Source organism: Oncorhynchus mykiss, chromosome 4 (genome assembly GCF_013265735.2).
Source record: "Oncorhynchus mykiss isolate Arlee chromosome 4, USDA_OmykA_1.1, whole genome shotgun sequence".
In the NCBI taxonomy this organism is placed as follows: domain Eukaryota; kingdom Metazoa; phylum Chordata; class Actinopteri; order Salmoniformes; family Salmonidae; genus Oncorhynchus; species Oncorhynchus mykiss.
In genome coordinates, this window is record NC_048568.1 from 24,396,764 (window position 1) to 24,419,027 (window position 22,264).

The 22,264-nt window shown below is 41.8% G+C and overlaps 1 protein-coding gene across 12 annotated transcripts; it reads right to left on the reverse strand.

Moving 5' to 3' along the window:
• Positions 1 to 28: 28 nt before the first annotated feature.
• Positions 29 to 22,204, reverse strand: esr1 (estrogen receptor 1). 12 transcript variants are annotated; one of them, XM_021598364.2, is made up of 10 exons: positions 22,056 to 22,203; positions 20,811 to 21,200; positions 18,683 to 18,903; positions 10,940 to 11,056; positions 9,707 to 9,903; positions 9,338 to 9,491; positions 3,879 to 4,017; positions 2,737 to 2,870; positions 1,921 to 2,104; positions 29 to 1,622 (listed from the first exon to the last, which is right to left on the reverse strand). In XM_021598364.2, exons 2-10 carry the CDS (start codon positions 21,119 to 21,121, stop codon positions 1,346 to 1,348), a joined length of 1,734 nt encoding a protein of 577 aa, XP_021454039.1. In that variant the 5' UTR covers positions 21,122 to 21,200; positions 22,056 to 22,203; the 3' UTR covers positions 29 to 1,345.
• Positions 22,205 to 22,264: the final 60 nt, after the last annotated feature.

The window sequence follows — 22,264 nt, forward strand, 5'->3', positions numbered from 1 at the left end:
TATTATTATTATGTAAAATAATCACAAATGGGTTCAATTTCTTTATTCACAGCAATGCATGGTACATGAAAGTCAGTTGAAATGTGGGCTGTGCATGAACATAAATCACATACATCACCTGTACGTGTGGTGTGTGTAGACTACTGTAGAGCAGACTGATTCATCAGCAGTGGCGCTCATACGGTAGAACAAATGAAGGAGCAATGCGTTTGATCATCTCCAGATGTCTACCTTACACTCACATTATACAATTACATTAAATGAACATCAATCTGTTCAAGTAAGCATAGAAATATCCACATAACAGCGACAGAAAAGGCTAAATTACTTGAGGCCAATATTTTACTTCTGTTTTTAATCATATACAATGTCGATAACATATATGTTGTCAGTCAACTGAAATGCTGTGAAGTGTTCTGCACAACATAGATTATGAACATATTTACTCTAGAACAAAATGCAGTAATACATTAACAGAAATACATCACATTTTGTCATTTGTTTTTAAATATCTTCAAACACTTTGCTAGAACGGCTCAGAACATTCAAGCTTTCAGAAATGTTGGCTGCTTTTAAATTGATACATTTAAACAATTACATTTTCTAAACAAGGCACCTGATATCAGAATATTTGAATTTGTAGCCATAACCATAAAAAAGTATATATTCAATGTTTTGAATACATCCGTCTCAGAATAATATGACAAGCAGTCATCAATGTTAAGCTACAAAAGGTATACAATGCCCACATTTCCCTCACCTGGAGAAGTGCACTTTGGTCAAGGCACAGCTTGTGTCCACACAGGGTATAAAGCATTGATCTACATAGACTAGCTGCTCTATCACATGACTCTGCTGCTAACAGTGCTCCACACAATGGCTAAATACTTGGTGCAAAGCAGCAGAACGGTGAAACTGTTGCTAAAGCCACAGAAAAGAGAACTGACTCAAAAGTTGCAAACATGGTGAAAGGCAACGAAAATGTGTTTCTATTGGACAAATATAGGTACTAGTCCCTCCCCGTTTCATTTGGTTTGCTTCCTTTTGGTTCCTAGTGAATACATCCCTGGTGTGACTGAGTACATTTCAGTCCGTTGTGTACCAGTACAAAATGTGAACATTTCTAAATGTTTAATAGATTGCTGCTAAATCATTTTGACTATCTATCAAATGCAAATGAATCACTTCAATTACAAACAAATAACTAATGAATATGCACATTAATAAATGCATATTTTTTTATCCATTCTTACCTCCATACATTTCAAAATATCTCTCTCTATACATACTGCATGTAAATAGGACTTTTACATCTTCCGTATCTACAAATACCTATTTCTGTATCTCACGGAATGGGCATCTGGTCTGAGCTGGGGGAGCCATACTGGAGTACCCCGGAACCAGGGCTTCTGATGTGGGTATCCTGGCTGCCTCGCATCGGCCCTATGCTGGAGCCTGTGGAGGTGGTAGTGGTGGTAGAGGGGCCCTCGGTCTGTTCCCCAGCTTGGGCCACTTTGCCTGGGGATTGGAGCCGGTGACCGTCCAGCATCTCCAGGAGCAGGTCGTACAGAGGCACTTTGTTCTTACATTTTATGCTGTAAAGGTGCTCCATGCCTTTGTTGCTACATAGAGAATAGGTGAGGAGTGAGAAGGGATAGCCATAGAAATATCATCTATGGTAATAACCAAATAGGTGATGATAATATTATACTGGCGGCAGATAATATGAATTTCCTCTTTGGCTTGTGTAACCTGCCTCTTGACTTTCAGAATGTGAATTTCCTCCATTAGGAGTGAGTACCCTCTCATGTCTAGCGTGCTGTGAACTCCTCATCTTGTGTCTGATGTGTGCAAACAAGCACAGTGCCCTCCTCCCCTACATAGTGTGCCCTCCTCCCCTACACAGTGTGCCCTCCTCACCTCATATGTCTGATGTGTGAGAGCAGGAGCAGGAGCTGGGCCTGCCGTCTGGGCTGCTGCTGCACAGAGGCTCCTGAATGGCTGATGTGGTGGATGAGGGCGTCGGTGATGTTGTCCAGCATGCTTTCCACTGCCGAGCTGTTGTGGAGGGACTCCACAGAGTTGGAACAGAAGGAGAAGGCACCTAGAGGAGATGGAGAGAGAGAGAGAGAGAGAGAGAGAGAGGAGAGGTTATTGTACCTAAAATAGATTTTGTAAGGAAAAAAATAAAAAAAGAGACAGAGAAAGAGACAGAGGAAGAAGAAGAGGAAGAGACAGAGGAAGGGGAAGAGCCTGATGTTCTCAATGCAGCAACTGCTAACTCAGCAATCTATAAGAACAACAGACACAGAAACCTGCAACAGCAACCCTAGCTCGGGTATTTATGTCTCTTTCCCCTGTCTCAAAACAAACAGAGGAGTTTCTTTCTGTCAACACACATAGAACGGAGGGTACAGTTGGCATGGTAACAATTATGGGGTACATTGACGAAGAAGGACTTAGGATCCTTCTGTTCACAGCTAATGCGCTTGAGTGGCATATTGTGATCCACTGCTAAAAACAGTTCACCCTTCAACATTTACTAATGGGGAGTGGAATGCATTAGTCACTACTCCATGTTCATGAAGAGAAAAACACGTCTTTGCGTCACACACTTGTAATGTTCTCAATCCCATCCATGCTGGATCCAGGGTTGAACCCACATCACAACATGAAAACATACTAAACAAAGCACCATGAATAGCTTCGTAATAACACATAAACACAGCCACTCACCAGAGTTGAGCAAGATGATGGCTTTGAGGCACACAAACTCCTCAGGCTTCAGTTTAAGCATGCGGAAGCGAGACACAGTGGCCAGGAGCATGTCGAAGATCTCAGCCATACCCTCCACACAGTCCCCTTCACTCCTGGAGGTCAAAGGTCGGAATGAGACAAGTACTGTGCAACTCTCCTGAGTGACTGCAGCATTGGAACATAGTTGGTGCTCAGGGGAAGAGCAATAAAATCATACCGTATTTCTGAAGAGCAGCCATTTAGAGTAAGCTTAATAGCTGCCCCCTAACTCCAACAGCCTTCAAACCAGTCCTGCACCATTTACTAATCATGTCAAATGGCTGTGGACACTCTAGTGGCTAGCTCAGGGCCTGGTGTCAGAGGTAATGCTCTATAATAAAACTCTGATCAAATGGGAACATCACAGACATCAGAGAGAGACAGTAACAGTCCGTCTTCCTCTCTCTTTCTTTCATTTCTTCCTCTCCCTCTTTCCCCTGGGTCTGCAGCAGCTTCTAGGTAACTTGTTTACTTGGAACATGGTGGGGGAAAATGGAGGGAACAGGCTGTGCGTCCAAAATACTCTGTCTCCCCTCTCTCTCTTTCCATTTCTCCCTCCCTCTCTCTCTAACAGTGTCTTCCCTCTCTCTCTAACAGTGTCTCCCGTCTCTCTCTTCCCATCTCTCTCTCCCTCTCTCTCTTCCCTCCCTCTCTCTAACAGTCTCGCATGCTTTTTCCATCTCTCCCAAGAGTCATCACTTTAATTAAATTTCACTCCTCTCTGTCAAGTTTAATGTGTAATGACCGGGACATGTGCAGGTGAGACAGTGTGTTTTTCTCTCCAAGGGGAACATGATAATTAGACTCATTGTGACCTTTAGAGCTACACTGACAAGATACGAAGTGGAAGTGGAAATCTACAATGTTGATGTGTGTGTGTGTGTGTGTGTGTGTGTGTGTGTGTGTGTGTGTGTGTGTGTGTGTGTGTGTGTGTGTGTGTGTGTGTGTGTGTGTGTGTGTGTGTGTGTGTGTGTGTGTGTGTGTGTGTGCGTGCGTGCGTGCGTGCGTGCGTGCGTGCGTGCGTGCGTGCGTGCGTGCGTGCGTGTGCTTGTGCTTGTGCGTGTGCGTGTGTGTGTACACACCTGTCCAGTATGAGGTCCTGGGCGAAGATGAGTTTCCCAGGGCAGTGGATGGACCGCCATATGAGTCCGATCATCAGCACCTCCAGCCAGGAACTCTCCAGCAGCTGCACCTGGTCATGGAGAGACAGCTCCTGGAAACCTACCAGTACCAGAGACATGGTCACACTGGGGTCAAACCATATATAACCCACTATCGACCATACATTAACCACCAGTCCACTCAAACCTTTGACTGGCTACCCAGACTCCTTGTTCTGGCCAAACGCTACGCCAAGCACACAGATGTTAATTTCTTCTCCGCAATGAGTCTGGATCTGAGTACCTCCACGACCCTTCGCCAAATGCGAACACATTTGGAGATGTCTGATTGGTCCAGGAACCGATGGGTTGGGCCAGAGCCAGAACAAACGTAGGTAAAGCGACAGCTTGAAAATGTGTCATTGGCTTTGATACTCTAATGGTTATAGAGGACCCAATCGCTGATTACTTTGTTTTGTACAATGCCCCTCGTGTCCCTCACCACCACAAACAACTTCAACGATGGCAGTCAGACTAAGTACTGTATGAAGTGAACGACAGAGCAGCAGAATAATCTTGTGTAAGTCGTCAGGCTAATATAAACCCACTATCAACCATACATTAACCACTAGTTGACTAAAATCCTTTGAGATGGCCATGACTAATCTAATAGAAATAGTCAAATTGTCATTCAAATGAAAGAAGGTCCCGCACACACCGCAATTGCAATGTAATGAAAGTGATAGTTTCCTTTGAATAACATTTAGACATTTCAGTATAACAAAGACAGTATAGTATGAAGATAGGCAGAAACTGCTTCTCCAAAATAAATCCCCAATCACACTTGGCTAGCTAACGTCATGCGCAGAAACACGTTATCTGGTCTAACAGTCGCTGAACTACGCATGTGCATGGCGTCAAATCTAAGGCACTTCTTCGATATAAAGCTGTTTTTAACAAAAATGAAAACGTGTCTCACGAGTTTGGAGTAATACCATGTTCATATATGTAAGATATTGGCTTGAATCTAGGTGTTAATCTTGTGCTGTTAGATTTTGAGGAAAATTAACAACTAAGGAAGAATTTTTCACTTCTCTCATTGACTTCTCAAACCCCAACCTCAGCCTAGTCTGTTTGGTCGGTTTGGTGAGTGTTCCCGGAAGTCTTGCGATGTTGCGCCTCTGGGTTTAGAAACTCTGTGAGTATAATCTGTGATTGACTGGACCACTGTGGTTGAAGCATATCAATATATATTTCATCATGTGATACGTGTGGCTTTCCTTGCAGGCCTAAAAGAGAAACAAATAAAATAAAATCTAAATAAATCCTGATCTAAACTTTTTTTATTTTTGCATTTTTACCCCCTTTTCATGGTGTCCAATTGTTAGTAGCTACTATCTTGTCTCATCGCGACAACTCCCATAACGACTCGGGAGAGACGAAGGTCGAAAGCCATGCGTCCTCTGAAACACAACCCAACCCGGACGACGCTAGGCCAATTTTGCGTCGCCTCATGGACCTCCTGGTCGCGACCAGCTGCGTCAGAGCCTGGGCTTGAACCCAGAGTCTCTGGTGGCACAGCTAGCACTGCGATCTGAACTTTTTAAGATAAATGCTAAGCATTAAACTTCTTCCAACCTTGCCACACAACCATTGTGAATTGGCCAAACTGCAATCTCTGTTCTGGCACGGGTCCTTATCACCACCACTCAGCTGTCCTAATTCATATCCAATTACATCCCAATCACTTCCATTGTTCCTCTCTGTACCTGGCTAAATACTCCTGCAATTAAAACTGTGTGCTTTCAGGCTCTTAGTGACGCACACTGGAACAGCATAACAACATCCGTGTTGACTTAGACAGCGTTGGGGGGAGGTGAGCGTGTGTGTGTGTGTTGTGTGAGCGTGTGTATGTGTGTGTATTTAATTTATTTGGATCCCCATTAGCTGTGCATGGTCCCATGTGGCTCAGTTGGTAGTGCATGTGGCTTGCAATGCCAGCGTTGTGGGTTCAATTCCCACGGGGGACCAGTATGAAAATGTATGCACTCACTACTGTAAGTCACTCTGGATAAGAGTGTCTGCTAAACTACTGAAATGTAAAAATTAGCCTCAGCTATTCTTTGTGGGGTCCAAAAATATACAAGCACTACAAAATAATTAAATAGATTACATAAACATTTTATCCAAAACCAACTATTTCAAGAAAATGCAGGACTCTGAGGCAGTTTTGCTGTGAGGTGCAGCTTGATTTGTCTTTTAAGGCTCATCTTGCTGTTCGCTTGAGCATGCTGCGATAGAAGACTGTTCCATGCCACCACTTCTCTATACAGTGCTGTTTGCAGCCCAAAACCCACTATGAACTTGGGGACCGCGAAGAGACCCCTGATCGCATGTCAGGTATAGTATGCATGTATTTTAGCGCTGTATTTCAGTTGACTATACCAACATATTGGAGCTTTCAGCACAATATTATTTCTCATAAAAACAAGGGAGTGATGCAGTCAATCGCTCCTCTATACTCTGAGCCAGGAAAGACTGACATGCATACTGTTGACATTGGCCCTCTGTGTGCATTGAAGACGTGCCACTCTATTCTGGGCCAGCTGCAGCTTTCCTAGGTCATTCTTTGCAACACCTGACCATATGACCGGGCAATAATCAAGATTTGATAAAACTAGGGCTTGCAGGACTTGTTTGAGAGTGGTGTTAAAAACGCAGAGAATCTCTTTATTACAGACATACCTATTTCCATCTTTACTACAATTGAATCAATATGCGTTGACCATGACAATTTCCAGTCTAAGGTGACACCAAGAAGTTTAGTCTCTTCAACTTGCTCGGGGGGGGGGGGGGGCTGCATTTTCTTTCTACACACTTTCTTAACATATTTGTGAACGTTCTGTAAGAAAGTGTGTAGAAAGAAAGAAAACAACCATTTTTCTTAGGTTTAGGAACAATAAATTCTATTGAAAAAGTGTGTTTTAATTACTAGATTACTAATCTCTTCCCTTCCCTGAAAATTCCACCCCCAATCCTGAATTGGCAGGTCTGAAACCCTACCAACCCTGCGACTCACAAACATCCCGCCCCCTTCTTCTGAAAATCCCACCCATAGTAATTGATTTACAGGTCTGAAATTTTATCAAATTTGTATTTGTTTGGCAGCTATATCCATAAATTACGGCCCCAAATCTGCAATAGAAAGAATCAAATGTAGCTCCATTAATATGGGTCATATATGACAGTTTGGACTAGAGCCAGGGTCTCCAACCTTTTCTTTCATAAAAGCTACTTCATACCCCCCAAAGAAATTGCAAGCAACTCATATACAGCCTGCATATTTTGTTATTGTGTAGGCCACATTTTATGAACAGAAAGAGCAATGCATACACAATGTAACTGCATTTTGGTTCTTAAAAATCACACATTTTGAACAAAAATTTGTCTTCTGGAGCCTACCTTGAGAATCTTGCATTTTTAAGATGAGAGAAAATAAAAGTGTTTTACATTTGAACAAATCTGTAGTCTGCAGGCTAAAGGCTACTACTAGGCTACAAAAAATTATTTTCCAATAATTTTTTTAATTGCCATTCTGTTTAATAGTGTCCTTTGGAACAACAACCACAAGTTACATATTTGACAACACATTGTAAAGAAACAGAATCATCATGAAAAGTATGAGGAACAATAAAAGTGTAATCTCAGCAATCACATTAATTGACCGTTCAGCTTTTCCTCAGACATTGACTTTTTTTGGCGCCCGTTGTTGCACTGTTGACATATTTCTTTTTTAATTGACTTGTCTCAGCAGCATAAATATTTGATAAAAACAGGGTATAAATAGCTTATTTGGTCGATATTACTTACCAATCCAGAGCTGTTTTATTAAGATACAAATATCCTGTGCTTTTTCATTTGGCACACACAGACACAGCTTGGCTACATGCTTGGATACATGCTTGGATACATGCTTGGCTACATGCTTGGATACATGCTTGGATACATTGTAACTGCGAAGCGGACATGGGGTTCTAGCCTGACGACACACTAAATTCTTCAGCTGCTCTGTAGTTCGCTAATTGCTACACACTTTAGTCTGAGACTGCCATCATTGAAGTAGTTTGTGGTGATGTGGGGCACAAGGGGCGTTGTAAAAAACAAAGTCATCTTTGAATGTGTCATCTCTAACCAGTTACAGTATCAAAGCCAATGAAGAATTTCCAAACTACCACATTACCCACATGTGTTCTGGCTTTGGCCCAACGCATCAGATTCTGGACCAATCAGACAGCTCCGAATGTGTTCGCATCTGGTGGAGGGTCAGAAAGGTAATTAGATCCAGACTGATTGCTGAGAAGAAACTAAGGTCCGTGTGCGTGGCCTAGCATTTGGCTAGGCGGCCAGGCAAATGGGGCTTGGACAGGACTGTTACTTTTGCAAATGAATGAAAACATTTTAACAATGTGATTTAACCGATTGAAGTTGGGAAAACAGATGGCAAAAATGCAAATGGAGTTAAATGCCGGTAAACAGCTTGGAGGGGATTATTTAACAGATTTATAATTTTCACTCTACTTGCGAGCTACTCATTGACAGCCTGCGAGCTACCGGACATGCAGTTTTCTGCTAAGGTGCAACCTTTGGTAGGCTGATGAAAGGTCACTCCGAGTCAGAGGCTGAGCTACAGCTAGCCCAATCAGACATGCCCGTTCTCATCTGGGTTCTAACAGGCAAAGTGAAATGATACAATTAATTCTCTTGTGGTTCATGGTGTGACAACACCATTGGACATGAAACAACGATACAAATGTAACAACAGCGCGCAACAAAATAGATAACCAATTATATTTTGCAGATGTAAACACTAGTGGTGCAACTAGTGCTTTTTAACTGCACTGAACCAACACAATGACAAGGGAGCAAAGCAAACTTTCAAGTGGTCAACGCCATTTATCTTGAGGTGATGGGGGAGGGGGTGTAAAACGCAAACATATAAAATCTATTTTTATTTATTCATATGAACTTTTAAAATGACAAATTACCCAATGGATCATCATTTTCTGGTTAATAAGTGGCGGTGCAAAACCACATGTTGGCACCCCTATTTTGAAAGCACCCGGTCACTGCCACTACCAAGGCCTGACACCACAGGAGGAGAGAGGTTGCGTAAGCAGCTGTGTGATTAGACAAGGCCATAGTCTAGGACACATAGCGAGTGCGTATGGTCTGCTTTGTGTGTGTGTCTGTGTGTGTGTGTGTGTGTGTGTGTGTGTCCGTCAGTGTGAGTGAAAGAGAAAATGAGTCCTATTCAAGCCTTGTTGGAGTGATTTTACCTATCTGGATAGTAAAAATCTAGCTGGTGTATTTTTTAGGTTTGTAATGACAGTATGTGACATTATGACATCATCTATCATTTCTGTGCCGTGTTAGGTTCTTGCCTGGTACTTTCTTAGCCCAAGCGATCATGTGCACCAGCTCCTTGTCAGCCATGCTGGTGAGCAGGGTCATCATGGTGACCTCTGTGTAGGGGCGGGCCACCTTCTGACGAGAACACAGGGCCGGAGGCTCTGCCCCCTGCAGCAGGAACAGCACCTTGGGGGAAGAGCAGGAGGTTATGACAGAGTTAGAAAAGATCAGCACCTTGGGGGGGTGGCACCACTTATTCAATTCCAATTGTACCCCTGGAGTATGTATGTGAGTAAGTGTAATAATAATTTGTGTGTTACTTTGTGTTTCCACGTGCATATTTATTTATACTAACTGACTTCTTTACTGCTGTTGCTTAGAGATCTATGACATGTTCAGACCTGTTCAGGAGGCATGGTGATTCTGGGCCCACGCCATCCTCCACCACCATTGAGACTGCTGCTGCTGTTCCTACCCCCGTCCTGAGGGGGCGCTGTCCTGTGCTCCAGGTCACCGTAGGGTTTCTCTCTGTCACCAGCAGGGCCACAATACCGCTTATCCTTCCTGAGAACCCGCCCACCGCGGTCCTTACGCAAGCCTGGGGTATAGAGTAGAGTTAGTAAAGAACAAGCACGTACACACACACACACACACAAACACACACAAACATATACATACAGTACCTGTCAAAAGTTTGGACACACCTAATCATTCCAGGGTTTTTCCTTATTTTTAGTATATTCTACATTGTAGAATAATAGTGAAGACATCAAAACTATGAAATACACATATGGAATCATGTAGTAACCAAGGAAAAAAAAGTGTTAAACAAATCAAAATATATTTTACATTTGAGATTCTTCAAAGTAGCCACCCTTTGCCTTGATGACAACGTGGCACACTCTTAGCATTCTCTCAACCAGCTTCACAACACTATTGCATGCTAAATGTTTCTAATCAGTGAAAGATGGGCAAACAAATAAATGATCTACCACTTCCACTTGTCCAGCCAGAGATCAATTAACCAAATACACAGACAGAGATTCAGTGAAACAAAATCACATTGATTGATTATCAGACAAGTCACATGCTTTTGGTCTGGAGTAGGACAGGCTACTTACTATATGAGTAAAGAGAAAAATCCACTAGCAAAATGTTCTGATCATCTAATATATGAGGGATTTAGAATAAAGATGATTATTAGCCTCAAATTAGCTAACATTTCCCCAGCCTAATTCTTACCAGATATCCAAACGGAGATTCAGTGAAACCAAAAATCGAACATGGATTGATTTATCTAGAGGAGTCCCCCACGCTTGTGAGAAATGAATAAACTATGCTGAAGGCCTCCATGTTTGGATAATGTGCAATTACATGTTTTACCAATCTGCTGTGCATGTTGTGTATTTTGTAGAATTGCATTAGTGCTACATTGGGGGGAAATGTTGTAATTTCCCTGGTCATGTCATGTCATACATTTTTGGGATACCGAGTGGTCTCGGTGTCCCGGTTACCGGTGTTAATCTGTCGTCTTAACTGATGCTACCCGTTTCAGACTACTGGGGCAAGCCAAACCAAGACAAACTGTAAACTGTGTGTGTCCATTGTGAGTACCACTGTGTTCCCTTACTCACCTCCTTTCACCATCCCCACTTCATAACACTTTCTGAGGCGGCATGCCTGGCAGCTCTTCCTACGATTCCTGTCCATTGTACACTGGTTAGTCGCAGGGCACATGTAGTCATTGTGACCTGAAAAAAAAAAAAAACTGGGCTGAGACCCCCCATTCCAATCACAAGGACTGCCGCACATGTTGATTTTTCATGTATCTTTGGCATAGAGGGAATTAAAATGTATGATTACCATGGAGACCAGCTGCGTTCTGATTATGTGTATTTTGCTGTGGGATGTCCACCATCCCCTCAAAATATTTTGTATGTCATTTCAGATTCCTCTTCCTTACAAGGTCAAATTAACTCAGTTACCCAGGACAACATATTGCACTTTATCTTTAGACTGAAATAACATTAGGTTATGGTTTTAAAACATGTTCACTTTCAGTATTGTGGTGTTTATGGCATACAACCTACTATACCAGACACTCCCTTTCAGTCGTTCTGTTGTCTTTTGACTAGTGTTCTTTCTCTACAGCCAGTGTAAGCCCACCATTAGCAATAGCACTAAAGTGGTCCTGGTAAATGACAGTTACACCTCAAAGTTCTTCTCTCTGTATGTAGATAAGGTCCTATTAAAGTGAACCAGACTTGGTCCAGACACCCCCAGACTCATCAGAATAACCCCGCTCCATGACAACTAGCTTTGATGTGGCCCTGATGGATTGGAACTAAATATGTCGGGTTAGAGATTCAAGCCTGATGCTACCTTAGCCTGATGCTACATTAGCCTGATGCTACCTTAGCCTGATGCTACATTAGCCTGATGCTACCTTAGCCTGATGCTACCTTAGTCTGATGCTACCTTAGTCTGATGCTACCTTAGCCTGATGCTACCTTAGTCTGATGCTACCTTAGCCTGATGCTACCTTAGCCTGATGAGCCCTAGACATTTTATGAGCCTAAACCCAAAAAACGTATTGTGTTTAAATGTATTCAATTTTGAGTTTGCATCTCAATATTACACTTTATAAACAACACAGAAGACTCAACTATAACAAAACCGTTTGACATAGAAACACCAGATTTTTGATAGATATTTTTAAATAACATTTATTAATTATGAAAATTTGAAGAAAAAAAATACATATATATATATTTTTAAATAATTATTTATTGAATATTCGAAACATACAATATACTTGCAATAAAGCCGCTCAACAACTACATCATACCAGTCATCCAACAGACTCCCATTCAGAGCGACACACAGAAGCATCCAGGGTCAATGTCCTGCTCAAGGGCATGTTGACCGATCTATCACCAGTCCAAAAAACATGAACCCGAACCTTCCAAGATCACCCCACAGTTCCCCAATAGCTGTCCCTCAACTAACCCCCCAATGCACCAACAACCAAGATAATGTATTTTTAAATAATACATTTAAAACAAAGGACATCAAGGACAACTCAAATCATAACAGCAATACCAACTGTATATGTTTGTGTGCATGTCTGGCACTATTACATGTATGTGTGTGTTCTTGTATGTGTTTATTTGAATGAGAGTGTGTGTATATGCATGTGTACAAACACCTGCACGGCATCAGCCTCAGGCAAACCGGCATTAGTTGTAAAAACACTGCCACTTAGTGTCATTCAAATGTACTTTTATCTTTGACCATCATTCTATCTCTCACACAGCAACTCCACTCCCACTTGTCTCCAATTCCACATCCCAACCCTCAGCTTCCCTCACCCCACCCACTCCGGGTTTCTATGCAACACATATCTTTCAACTATGCGGTGATGTTTAATGTACAATTTCAATCTATCTAATCGAATAGAATCCACAGATTGCGAGTTGAAGATAAATACTTTTACTAAAAGTATTAGTATATTAGTAATTGACTGACCCGGTCACTCCAGATCTCCTAACAGTACTATTCCTAGGGTCAATTTTAGATCAATGCTATGCATTTTCAGCCATTCCTGAACCTGAGACCAGAAACAGGCTACCTGGGGGTCATTGATTGTATCCTCACAACAAAATCTGCAGAGCTTCGATGATTTTATGCCCCAAATATTCAACATTTTGATGGTGGCAAGAATTCTATATAATAATTTTAGCTGAAAAGCACAAGTCTTGAATCTTGCGTTATATATCAACTCATACACCCTGTACCATGGACTCGGTACATCAAAAATCTCAATAAAAATATGAAAAATATTCATATCATTCCACCCACGAGGCCACTAGAGGGCGATTTGGTCATTTGACTGCAGGAAAGGTCTACATAAAATATGTTTTGTTGTCCTTCTCTGCATAATTTTAATGACATGCTTGAATAATATACGACTAGAATAAGATGCACACTGCTTTGAATGGAGCATTGAATGGTTATGGGTCTGAATAAATAACTGCTATAGCCCCGGTTGGAACTGGGACAATAATTTGGCCTTGGCATTTTATCCACACCAGCCCACATCACAGTGCGTGCTGCCAACTCCACAGAGCCCCAGACCAACATTTTCCCTGGTGTCAGTGGTGTCATTAAGTTTTACATTTGGTGGCAACAGCCCTTGATTTGGTCGAGCCAAAATCATGAGTAATCATCTTATAAAGTAATTCATAGTGCTTTATTAAGAAGTATAATACATATACTGTACTACTGAGGAAAATAAATACATGATTTAATCTAACACATCCAAGCAGGAATGCATGATTCAAGATGACATGGACTCTACATGTGTTGAATGTGTTCCACAGGGATGATGGCCCATGTTGACTTCAATTCTGCCCAAATTGCCTGGACGTTCTTTGAGACACTTAAATATTTTGTCTTGCCCATTCACCCTCTGAATGGCACACATACACAATCCATGTCTTAAGGCTTAAAAATGGAATTGGATTTAATAGGTGACATCAATAAACATTCACCAGGATTCACCTGGTCAGTCGATGCTACAGAAAGAGCATGCGTTCATAATGTTTTGTACACTGAGTGTAGTTGCTATATTTTACTGTTAAAATAGGACTGATTTTTTGGGGGGTTCAATAGAGATTAATTACATACATCTTCATGTGCAGTAACCAGGGGCTCAATATTCACTGGGGACGGGGGGACATGCCCCCCCCCCACATTCTGAAATTGCATTTTTATACCGCCCAGTTTTATCATAGAATGTGATACAAAATGAGCCAACGGCGTGCTTTAGGACCATGCAGACGCCTCTGAGCGTTTGGGTAGGCTATTTGGAGTGTTTATCTGACTGGATAAAAAAAATAAAAAATGATGTCCTCCCCCACTTCCAAAACCAATGTTGCGCCACTGGCACTAACTAATATCATAGGCTAATCATTTGGGGTTCCATACCTGAGAAAGTGGAAACTCAAAACACATTACATTTAACTCTAAATATAATAGCCACTGCTAGTAGCCATGTATTCATCCAACAGTAAATTCAGTGTCCTAAGAAAACTTTGCAGACCTAATAGGCAAATGCCCTCTCAATGACCGGTGCAAATTGTGCACATGCACCGCTCCACATCTCAAAGCCATGTCAAGTATCTTGGTTGTAAAATAGTTGCTATTGAGGTGAATATGGAGAAAGAAAAATGTAATCTACAGAAAGCTGAGGCCCTCCTGTCTTCGACAAGGACAAGGGGATGAAGCTTCCAGAGCTGTGTTATAGGATCAGAACACATTGTTATAGAACACATTTTCGCTCATCACAGTAGCAGGCCTCCACGAGAACACATGCACAGTAGCAGAGCAGACACTTTCATTACAGCAATCATGAGAATAATGCACTTTACTGTTTGACCAAATCATGGTTTTAGCATCCCAAAAACTAGGACGTTTTGAGTGAGGTTACAACATAGAATGTGCTCTTTCTATGTTTAAAGGCACCCTTTACAGCGATCTTGCTGTCTATGATCTCGGATGTCTATGATCTCGGATGTCTATGATCTTGGCTGTCTAACTGATGACAGCGTTTGAATATGAGTTTGCATGAGCTCAGCTCAGCCTATCACAAAACCAGGCAAGCCCATCTTGGTAGGGGTGCGTGCAATAGCCCCGAGACTGCCGTGCAGCTCCCCCAGGACTGCCGCACAGAAAAAATGTATATCAGCCAACAGAGAGGAGCACGAGATTTAATTTCATTCAACTTTCTAGAGCAGTGGTCACCAACTGGTCGATCCCCAAGGCATTCCTAGTCTATCGACAAACAGTTCTATAAAAACCGAACAATAAAGCCTTGTGTTCCTATTTATTTTATTTGTCTTGGGCTGTTGGCGGTAGGTGCACCTGATTCAGCTGTCCTGCATGCCAGGTGGGCAAAATGTTGCCATTTTGAACCATTTAATGTGTCTGAAGGTACAAACTCAGCCTTTCCAGCGGGCCAGAGAGCATATCAAGTGCACTATATGGCCAAGATTGCTCAGATGACCGTGTCTACAGTAACGTAACAGGCATAAAATAAATATACAGTAAAATGGATACTGTGATCTCGGCTTGCATTTTGATCCAGAAAGTGACCACTGTGGCAATTGTGATTGAATCAGCGCAATATTAGCCACTTTCAATGCATCATACCAAAACAAAACAAACTATGCAAGATATTTTGTTGTAGGAAGAACGCATAGGAGTAGGATTCTATTTCACTGACACGCACGACTCAGCCTGTACTGTACACAGACTGGAGCGACATAACCAATCAGAGCTGCAGTTGGCCTATATGCAAATAGCACATTGCCATGTATAGATCTGTGCCATTCACTTTGAAGTGGACTGTGTTACAGAACTTCATGTAGCCACATGTGCACATTTAGTTCATATCCTTTGCTAGTAAGTGAGTTAATAGCCCAGTTATAAATAATTTGTAGTCAGCAATAAAGGATTGATTGCTTTGAAAAGCGATTCAGGTAAAGAGCTTGTTTTTGTCTTAAAGGGGCAGTGTGTATTTTGAGACAGGCTTGAATAAACTAAGTAACCAATAGACAGAGGGTAGCATAATTTGCCTGATTGTCTGTATTAATGGTATGGGAATAATAATGCATTTTATTTTGTAAAGTGGTTTCTTGCATCAAACAACACAACAATATATTTTTTTAATATCACAGACATCTCCTTGACTGAAGAACAAGTGGATAAACAGGTTCATGTCAAGCTCTGCATGTTTTTCAAAAGTCTCATGGAATGTAGGCCTACATTGAACACCACACATTGGCTGCTACTGTATGATAGAAGAGCTATTTCCATGTTAAAATGTTATGGGATGCATTTTCTCCATTGTTTTTGATGGTAGGCCACTCTGGTAGGCCTACATTATGATCAAATAGCCACAGTAACCTACTTGGCCACTGTTAAAACTGTAACTTAAAGTGGGTACATCCTCAGTGTTCACAGGAATTTGTAAAGAATTTTCACAACGTTCAAGTTTCCATTCAGGAAACCTGAAATTTGCTCTGTGCCGAAAGGGAGAAGCCAGTGAGAATTACACATGCGGAGATAATCCATTCACCTACTCTGCATCTCACAAAGACACAGCGGTTAGAACCAAAAATGTAATATTTGGACTCTACAGACCAAAGGACAGATTTCCACCGGTCTAATGTCCATTGCTTGTGTTTCTTGGTCCAATCAAGTCTCTTCTTCTTATTTGGTTCCTTTAGTAGTAGTTTCTTTGCAGCAATTCGACCATGAAGGACTGATTCATGCAGTCTCCTCTGAACAGTTGATGTTGAGATGTGTCTGTTGAACTCTGTGAAGCATTTATTTGGGCTGTAATTTCTGAGGCTGGTAACACTAATGAACTTATCCTCTGCAGCAGAGGTAACTCTGGGTCTTCCTTTCCTGTGGCAGTCCTCATGAGAGCCAGTTTCATCATAGCGCTTAAGGGTTTTTGCAACTGCAATTTAAGATACTTTCAAAGTTCTTGACATTTTCGGGATTGACTGACCTTCATGTCTTAAAGTAATGATAGACTGTAATTTTTCTTTGCTTATCTGAGCTGTTCTTGCCATAATATGGACTTGGTCTTTTACCAAATAGGGCTATCTTCTATATACCATCCCTACCTTGTCACAAAACAACTGATTGTCTCAAATGCATTAAGAAGGAAAGAAATTCCACAAATGAACTTTTAACAAGGCACACCTGTTAATTAAAATGCATTCCAGCTGACTACGTCATGAAGCTGGTTGAGAGAATGCCAGGAGTGTGCAAAGCTGTCATCAAGGCAAAGGGTGACGAATCCCTTTGAAGAATCTCAAATATAAAATATATTTTGATTTGTTTAACACTTTTTTGGTTACTGTCACGGCTGTCGAATGAACTGGACCAAGGTGCAGCGTGGTGAGTGTAAGCCGACAAAAACAATTATCCAAAAACCAACCGTGACGCTATAGTGCCAACAAACAAAGACAACTTCCCACAAAGACAGGTGGGAAAAGGGTAAGTAAGTATGGTTCTCAATCAGAAACAACGATAGACAGCTGTCCCTGATTGAGAACCCTACCACGGTCAAAACATAGAAATACAAATAATAGAACATAGAATACCCACCCCAAATCACACCCTGACCAAACCAAATAGAGACATAAAAAGGATCTCTAAGGTCAGGGCGTGACAGTTACTATATGATTCCATGTGTTATTTCATAGTTGTGATGTCTTCACTATTATTCTACCATATAGAAAATAGTAAAAATAAAGAAAAACAAATGGAAGGTGTAGGTGTGTCCAAACTTTTGACTGGTACTGTATATACTGTAGACTCCCAGCTTTCATTTGACACCAAATTGTATGTGTACCTATGATCACACTCCATACCCAATATTATTCAGATATATTAAGCCTATAATTACTGTGGCATTAGCTATGCTGCAACAAATGTACCTGTCACAAGAAAAAAAGTGACCAGTTGGTGAGATGAAACATGCATAGTGGAGGTGTCATAAACACCCATAAAACCTAGCGGTCAAGCAGGGAAATGGTTCCAATTGTTTTTCCACCATTCAATTACTAAATTGAGCAAACATTAGATAGTTAATCCAGATGATTCAGCAGTCTTGTCCAGATCATCCTGGCATTTAAAGTTCTTTACGATAGCCACATTCATTAATTCTAATTTCATTTTGGGCGGGGGGGGGGGGGGTCCAGGCGAATATATTGGTAAAACTCACCTTGTCCTGGAGAGATTTACACGCTTATCAAAATGTCACAAAACACAGCCCTTATTTTAAATGTTTCTAAAAAATAATAGTGGAAAAACAATTGGAACCGTTTCCTTGTTCGACAGGTTTTATGTGTAGTATGACTCATACTGTGGTACTCTATTGTGAACTGTGCTCCATACTGACATGCGCTGTCTTTCCCCACTCCGTCCCCATGTGGCACCAATGATATGCTTTGGATAAAAAAAAAAAATCTGTGGTGATTGGCTCGTGATTTGGTAGTGGCAGAACCAATGAGAACATCAGATTCTCCGGGAAAATGTCAACCAACGGCCTTCTACATACTCCCAATATGGTTCCAGACAGGCTACACATTTAATTCACATATAAGTGACCTGGCCAGATATACTGTACATTGACCTTACAAAGCTTGATAGGAGCCACACACACACACACACACACACACGCACACACACATACACACAGATGCATGACCACATGCATGTGCACACACACACACTGCATTGACACAGATGTTGGGAAGTGGAGTGGGATATAGTAGTAGGGATGAGAAGAGGCTTACCTTGGATGCTCCTTTTGAAGAAGGCTTTGCAGCCCTCGCAGGACCAAACTCCGTAGTGGTACCCAGAGGCAAAGTCGCTGCAGACCGCACAGTACCTCGTCTCGTTGGCCATCTCAAACACCCTGACCCCTGACCCTGCTGCACTGTACGACTGCTGCCTATCGGAGGCGATGCAGAGCTTCTCCTCTGACGCTGACAGCTGATTGGTTACCACACTCGACCTGCAACACAGGGTTTGTCAGATGATTGTCTTTGCTGGGATGAGTCAAAGATTGTCAAATAAATTGACAAGATAGTTCATTGACCACTCTAACAATGGAAATACAGTACATGTCCTCAAAGATGGAAGGCAGGCGAGAGGAGGCGAAATCAGATGGGACCATTCAAGCCAATTAGAGGGCAGATACGTGTGTGAACAACAGGTCATGGAGATAGATAGAGGACTCATCTTTGTATCTGTACCCATTATAGCGTCTGTGACAGTATGGGCAGTACCATTGAGGGTATCTCCATTTTAAAGTAGTCAATTTTCTTCATCATTGGCTGATTGCTCCCAACTCATATGAATCCCCACCAAGTTGACTATATTAAATTGGTCAACATGGGTTATATCCATGATGAGTTCTCTATCTATCTCTATGACAAAGGGCACAACTCCAATATAAAGTCGTTGTTTTTTTAATTGCCGAAATGCCACTTATATCAGTGCATTCGTAACAACCTAACCATTACGTAACTTATATGAGATAAATGAGCCTCACATAGCGATTTAGCAATAAAACATTTTTTATTTACTTCCATAAAAAAAATCCATAAATTATGGTCTTATTTTTCGTGGAAACCTCTTGCTTCGCCTCTCTGGATGAGTCAACCTGGAGTTGTACTTTGTGACATAATTTTTTCAAGATGACAGAACTGAAAGCTTTTTTACAAACTCGTTAATTCAAATGTGCCTTTCGGGCAACATAAAATAAATACGATTGAATTGGTTTTCTCCTTTTAATAGTGTGCTGGTTGTCTTTAAAAGCATACTTCTCTAATGACCTTTGCCTTGGTTTCAATCTAAGTGCTTTGAAAACATGGAACAACCAACATCAATTTCTCTGATAAAAATCTCACAACTGTCAGACAATGATCTTTTCTGATTCAATAGAGAGTGAAAGGTGTAATAGAGGTTCACACCATTGAGCCTTTCAATCCCTCAAAGGACAAATTGAGCCAATTATAGCTAACAGCAGCATCTTAGATGAATCTGCTATCCCTGAGCAACTAGACCTGTGTCCATCTCATTCTGAAAATGAAATGTGCGTGTGTACTTCTGTTGTTCTTACGTATTGTTCTTTTCTCAAGGTCTCCAGCAAAGTCGTTAATCGGAGGGATTAAAGCGCCGTTGCTACGGCTTTATAAACGCTCACAATAGCCTAAATATTTCTCTTCTGATAATGAATTAATGATCTTTCATTTTTAATGACGATAACCTAGTACAGTAATGTTACATATACAGTATTTATATAATGAGCATAATACCCAACTTTGAGGACTAAACATGATTGAAAATATGTAATAAAACGAAGTCCTGGGTATATGTTTAGTTTTAAAGAGTCTATTTTGGGTGACTATCATTATTTGTTGGCCAGACAATCTACTAAAAAGATGCTAGAGAAACAAAAGTACACAGAGCAAAATAACAAAATGGTATCCCCTAAAGACTGAAAAAAATATTACTGTTAATGTGGGATAAGAACAGTCAAACAATGAAGGCAAGAATAAAAAAAAGCCCAAACCTCTATATCTACAGTATATATTCACTCAATATAGGTTATCACTCTCTCTCTCTGAGCAAAAATATCATATGGGTCAGGACATGCCATATCTTTATTGAAATGCTCTGTCATAATTACATAATCAGTGGTCTGGTGTACCAGACTTACAGGGACATGGCAGCTGTTGAAAGATACTCCATAGTCAGCAACATACACTGTCCAAATAACAATGATCAAATAAACATCACATCACTGATCTCACTCTCTCTCTCTCACACTCATTTACTTACATTACAACAACACATGTTCAGCCAGAACAGCTGATTCCCATATACTAAGGCTCAACGACAGCTTAGATCACTCACCTATATAAGGGTGTGGACGAGGTCTCCAGGTAGTATGACTGGCTGGGGAGACCATGGTGGCTTGGGGGGTGGAGGAAGGGGCTGAGCTGGGGGCTGAGCTGGGGGCTGGAGGACACAAACACCAGTGGGCCGGTGGGACTGCTGCCCAGGGACTGCATGCTGCCATCCGAAGGGGGTCCGTGGGCATCCTGGGGGGTGGTGGAGTAATAGAGAGGGGCCGGGCCTTGGGCAGGGGCTGTGTAGTCATACCCTCCGTCCAGGTAGTTAAAGGCGGCCGCCCCACCACCTCCGCGTGTCTCCTCAGGGTACATGTTGCTGTTGGGGGTGGTCGGCTGCTGTGGTGAGAGTTTTGGGGGGGAGATGACGTGGCTCTCCAGGGTCGTTCGGGATCTGAGAGGAGCTCCGAGAGGTTTGGAAATCTGCGTATGGGACTGTCTGACCAGCATCACATTCATAGAACAACAGCAGTGACAAGCAGCTTGGTTTAGACTGGCTCACTAAGGGGTGGGAGGGGAGAAGGGCTCTGTTCTGTCTTCTCTCTCTCTTTTCTCTCGTCCCTCTCTTGCTCTGTTTCTTCCTTAACAGCCCGTGCGAAGCAACTCAATACTGGCTGTTGGGCTGAAGAGGAAGGGAAGAGGCATTCACTAGGTTCTCTCTCTCTCTTTTCTCGTCCCTCCTTGCTCTCTCTTTCCCTCCCAGGTTCCGCCTGGAGACAGCCCAAAAACATTCCTCCCTCCCACTTATTTTTGAGAGGCAGAGCTTTTCTCTTTTCCCTTAACTATCGACACTGCTGTGGGAGAGAGGGATGGAGGAAAGGACAACAAGTGACAGATATTTCGAGATAGAGAGCAAGAGAGAGAAAGAGAGTGAGAGAACGAAAGAAAGAGGCAACCACTCCAACAACTCCCCTGTCCCCTTACATTTTTTTCTAAAATGCAGCTTATTTTTCTCTTCCCTGAAAAGCTTTTAGAGGACGCTGCTAGGCTCCAAGGAGAGTTACACCCTGGTGTGACTTCCTCTCTGAATGCTTATCAGTCATTTAGTTACATGTACTGCCGTGGCCCAGAATATCACTCCTTTCTGACTCACTCTTCTAAGAAGTTAAATCATTATTAAATGTGTCTATCAGTGGATTTATGTGCAAATATGGCAAAATTCGACAAAACAATTCCACGAGAAGGAAGCAATAAAATAGGAACCCATTACATGAAATACACACAAAGACGTCATATATACAGTACTTACCTTAATGACGTTATGGATCAATATTCAGCTCTTTGGGTCTAATCATGAGCATTGTTGTGTTGAGTGGTTCCTCTTTCTCCCTGTCCTCTCGCTCTCATCCCTCTTTCTGAGATCTGGCTTCGCATCACAATGAGAAAAAAAGAGATTTAAAAAAGGTAGAAACAAATGAACGCAGCCGGATCGATATTGATAGTGTATCTCTAGAGCAG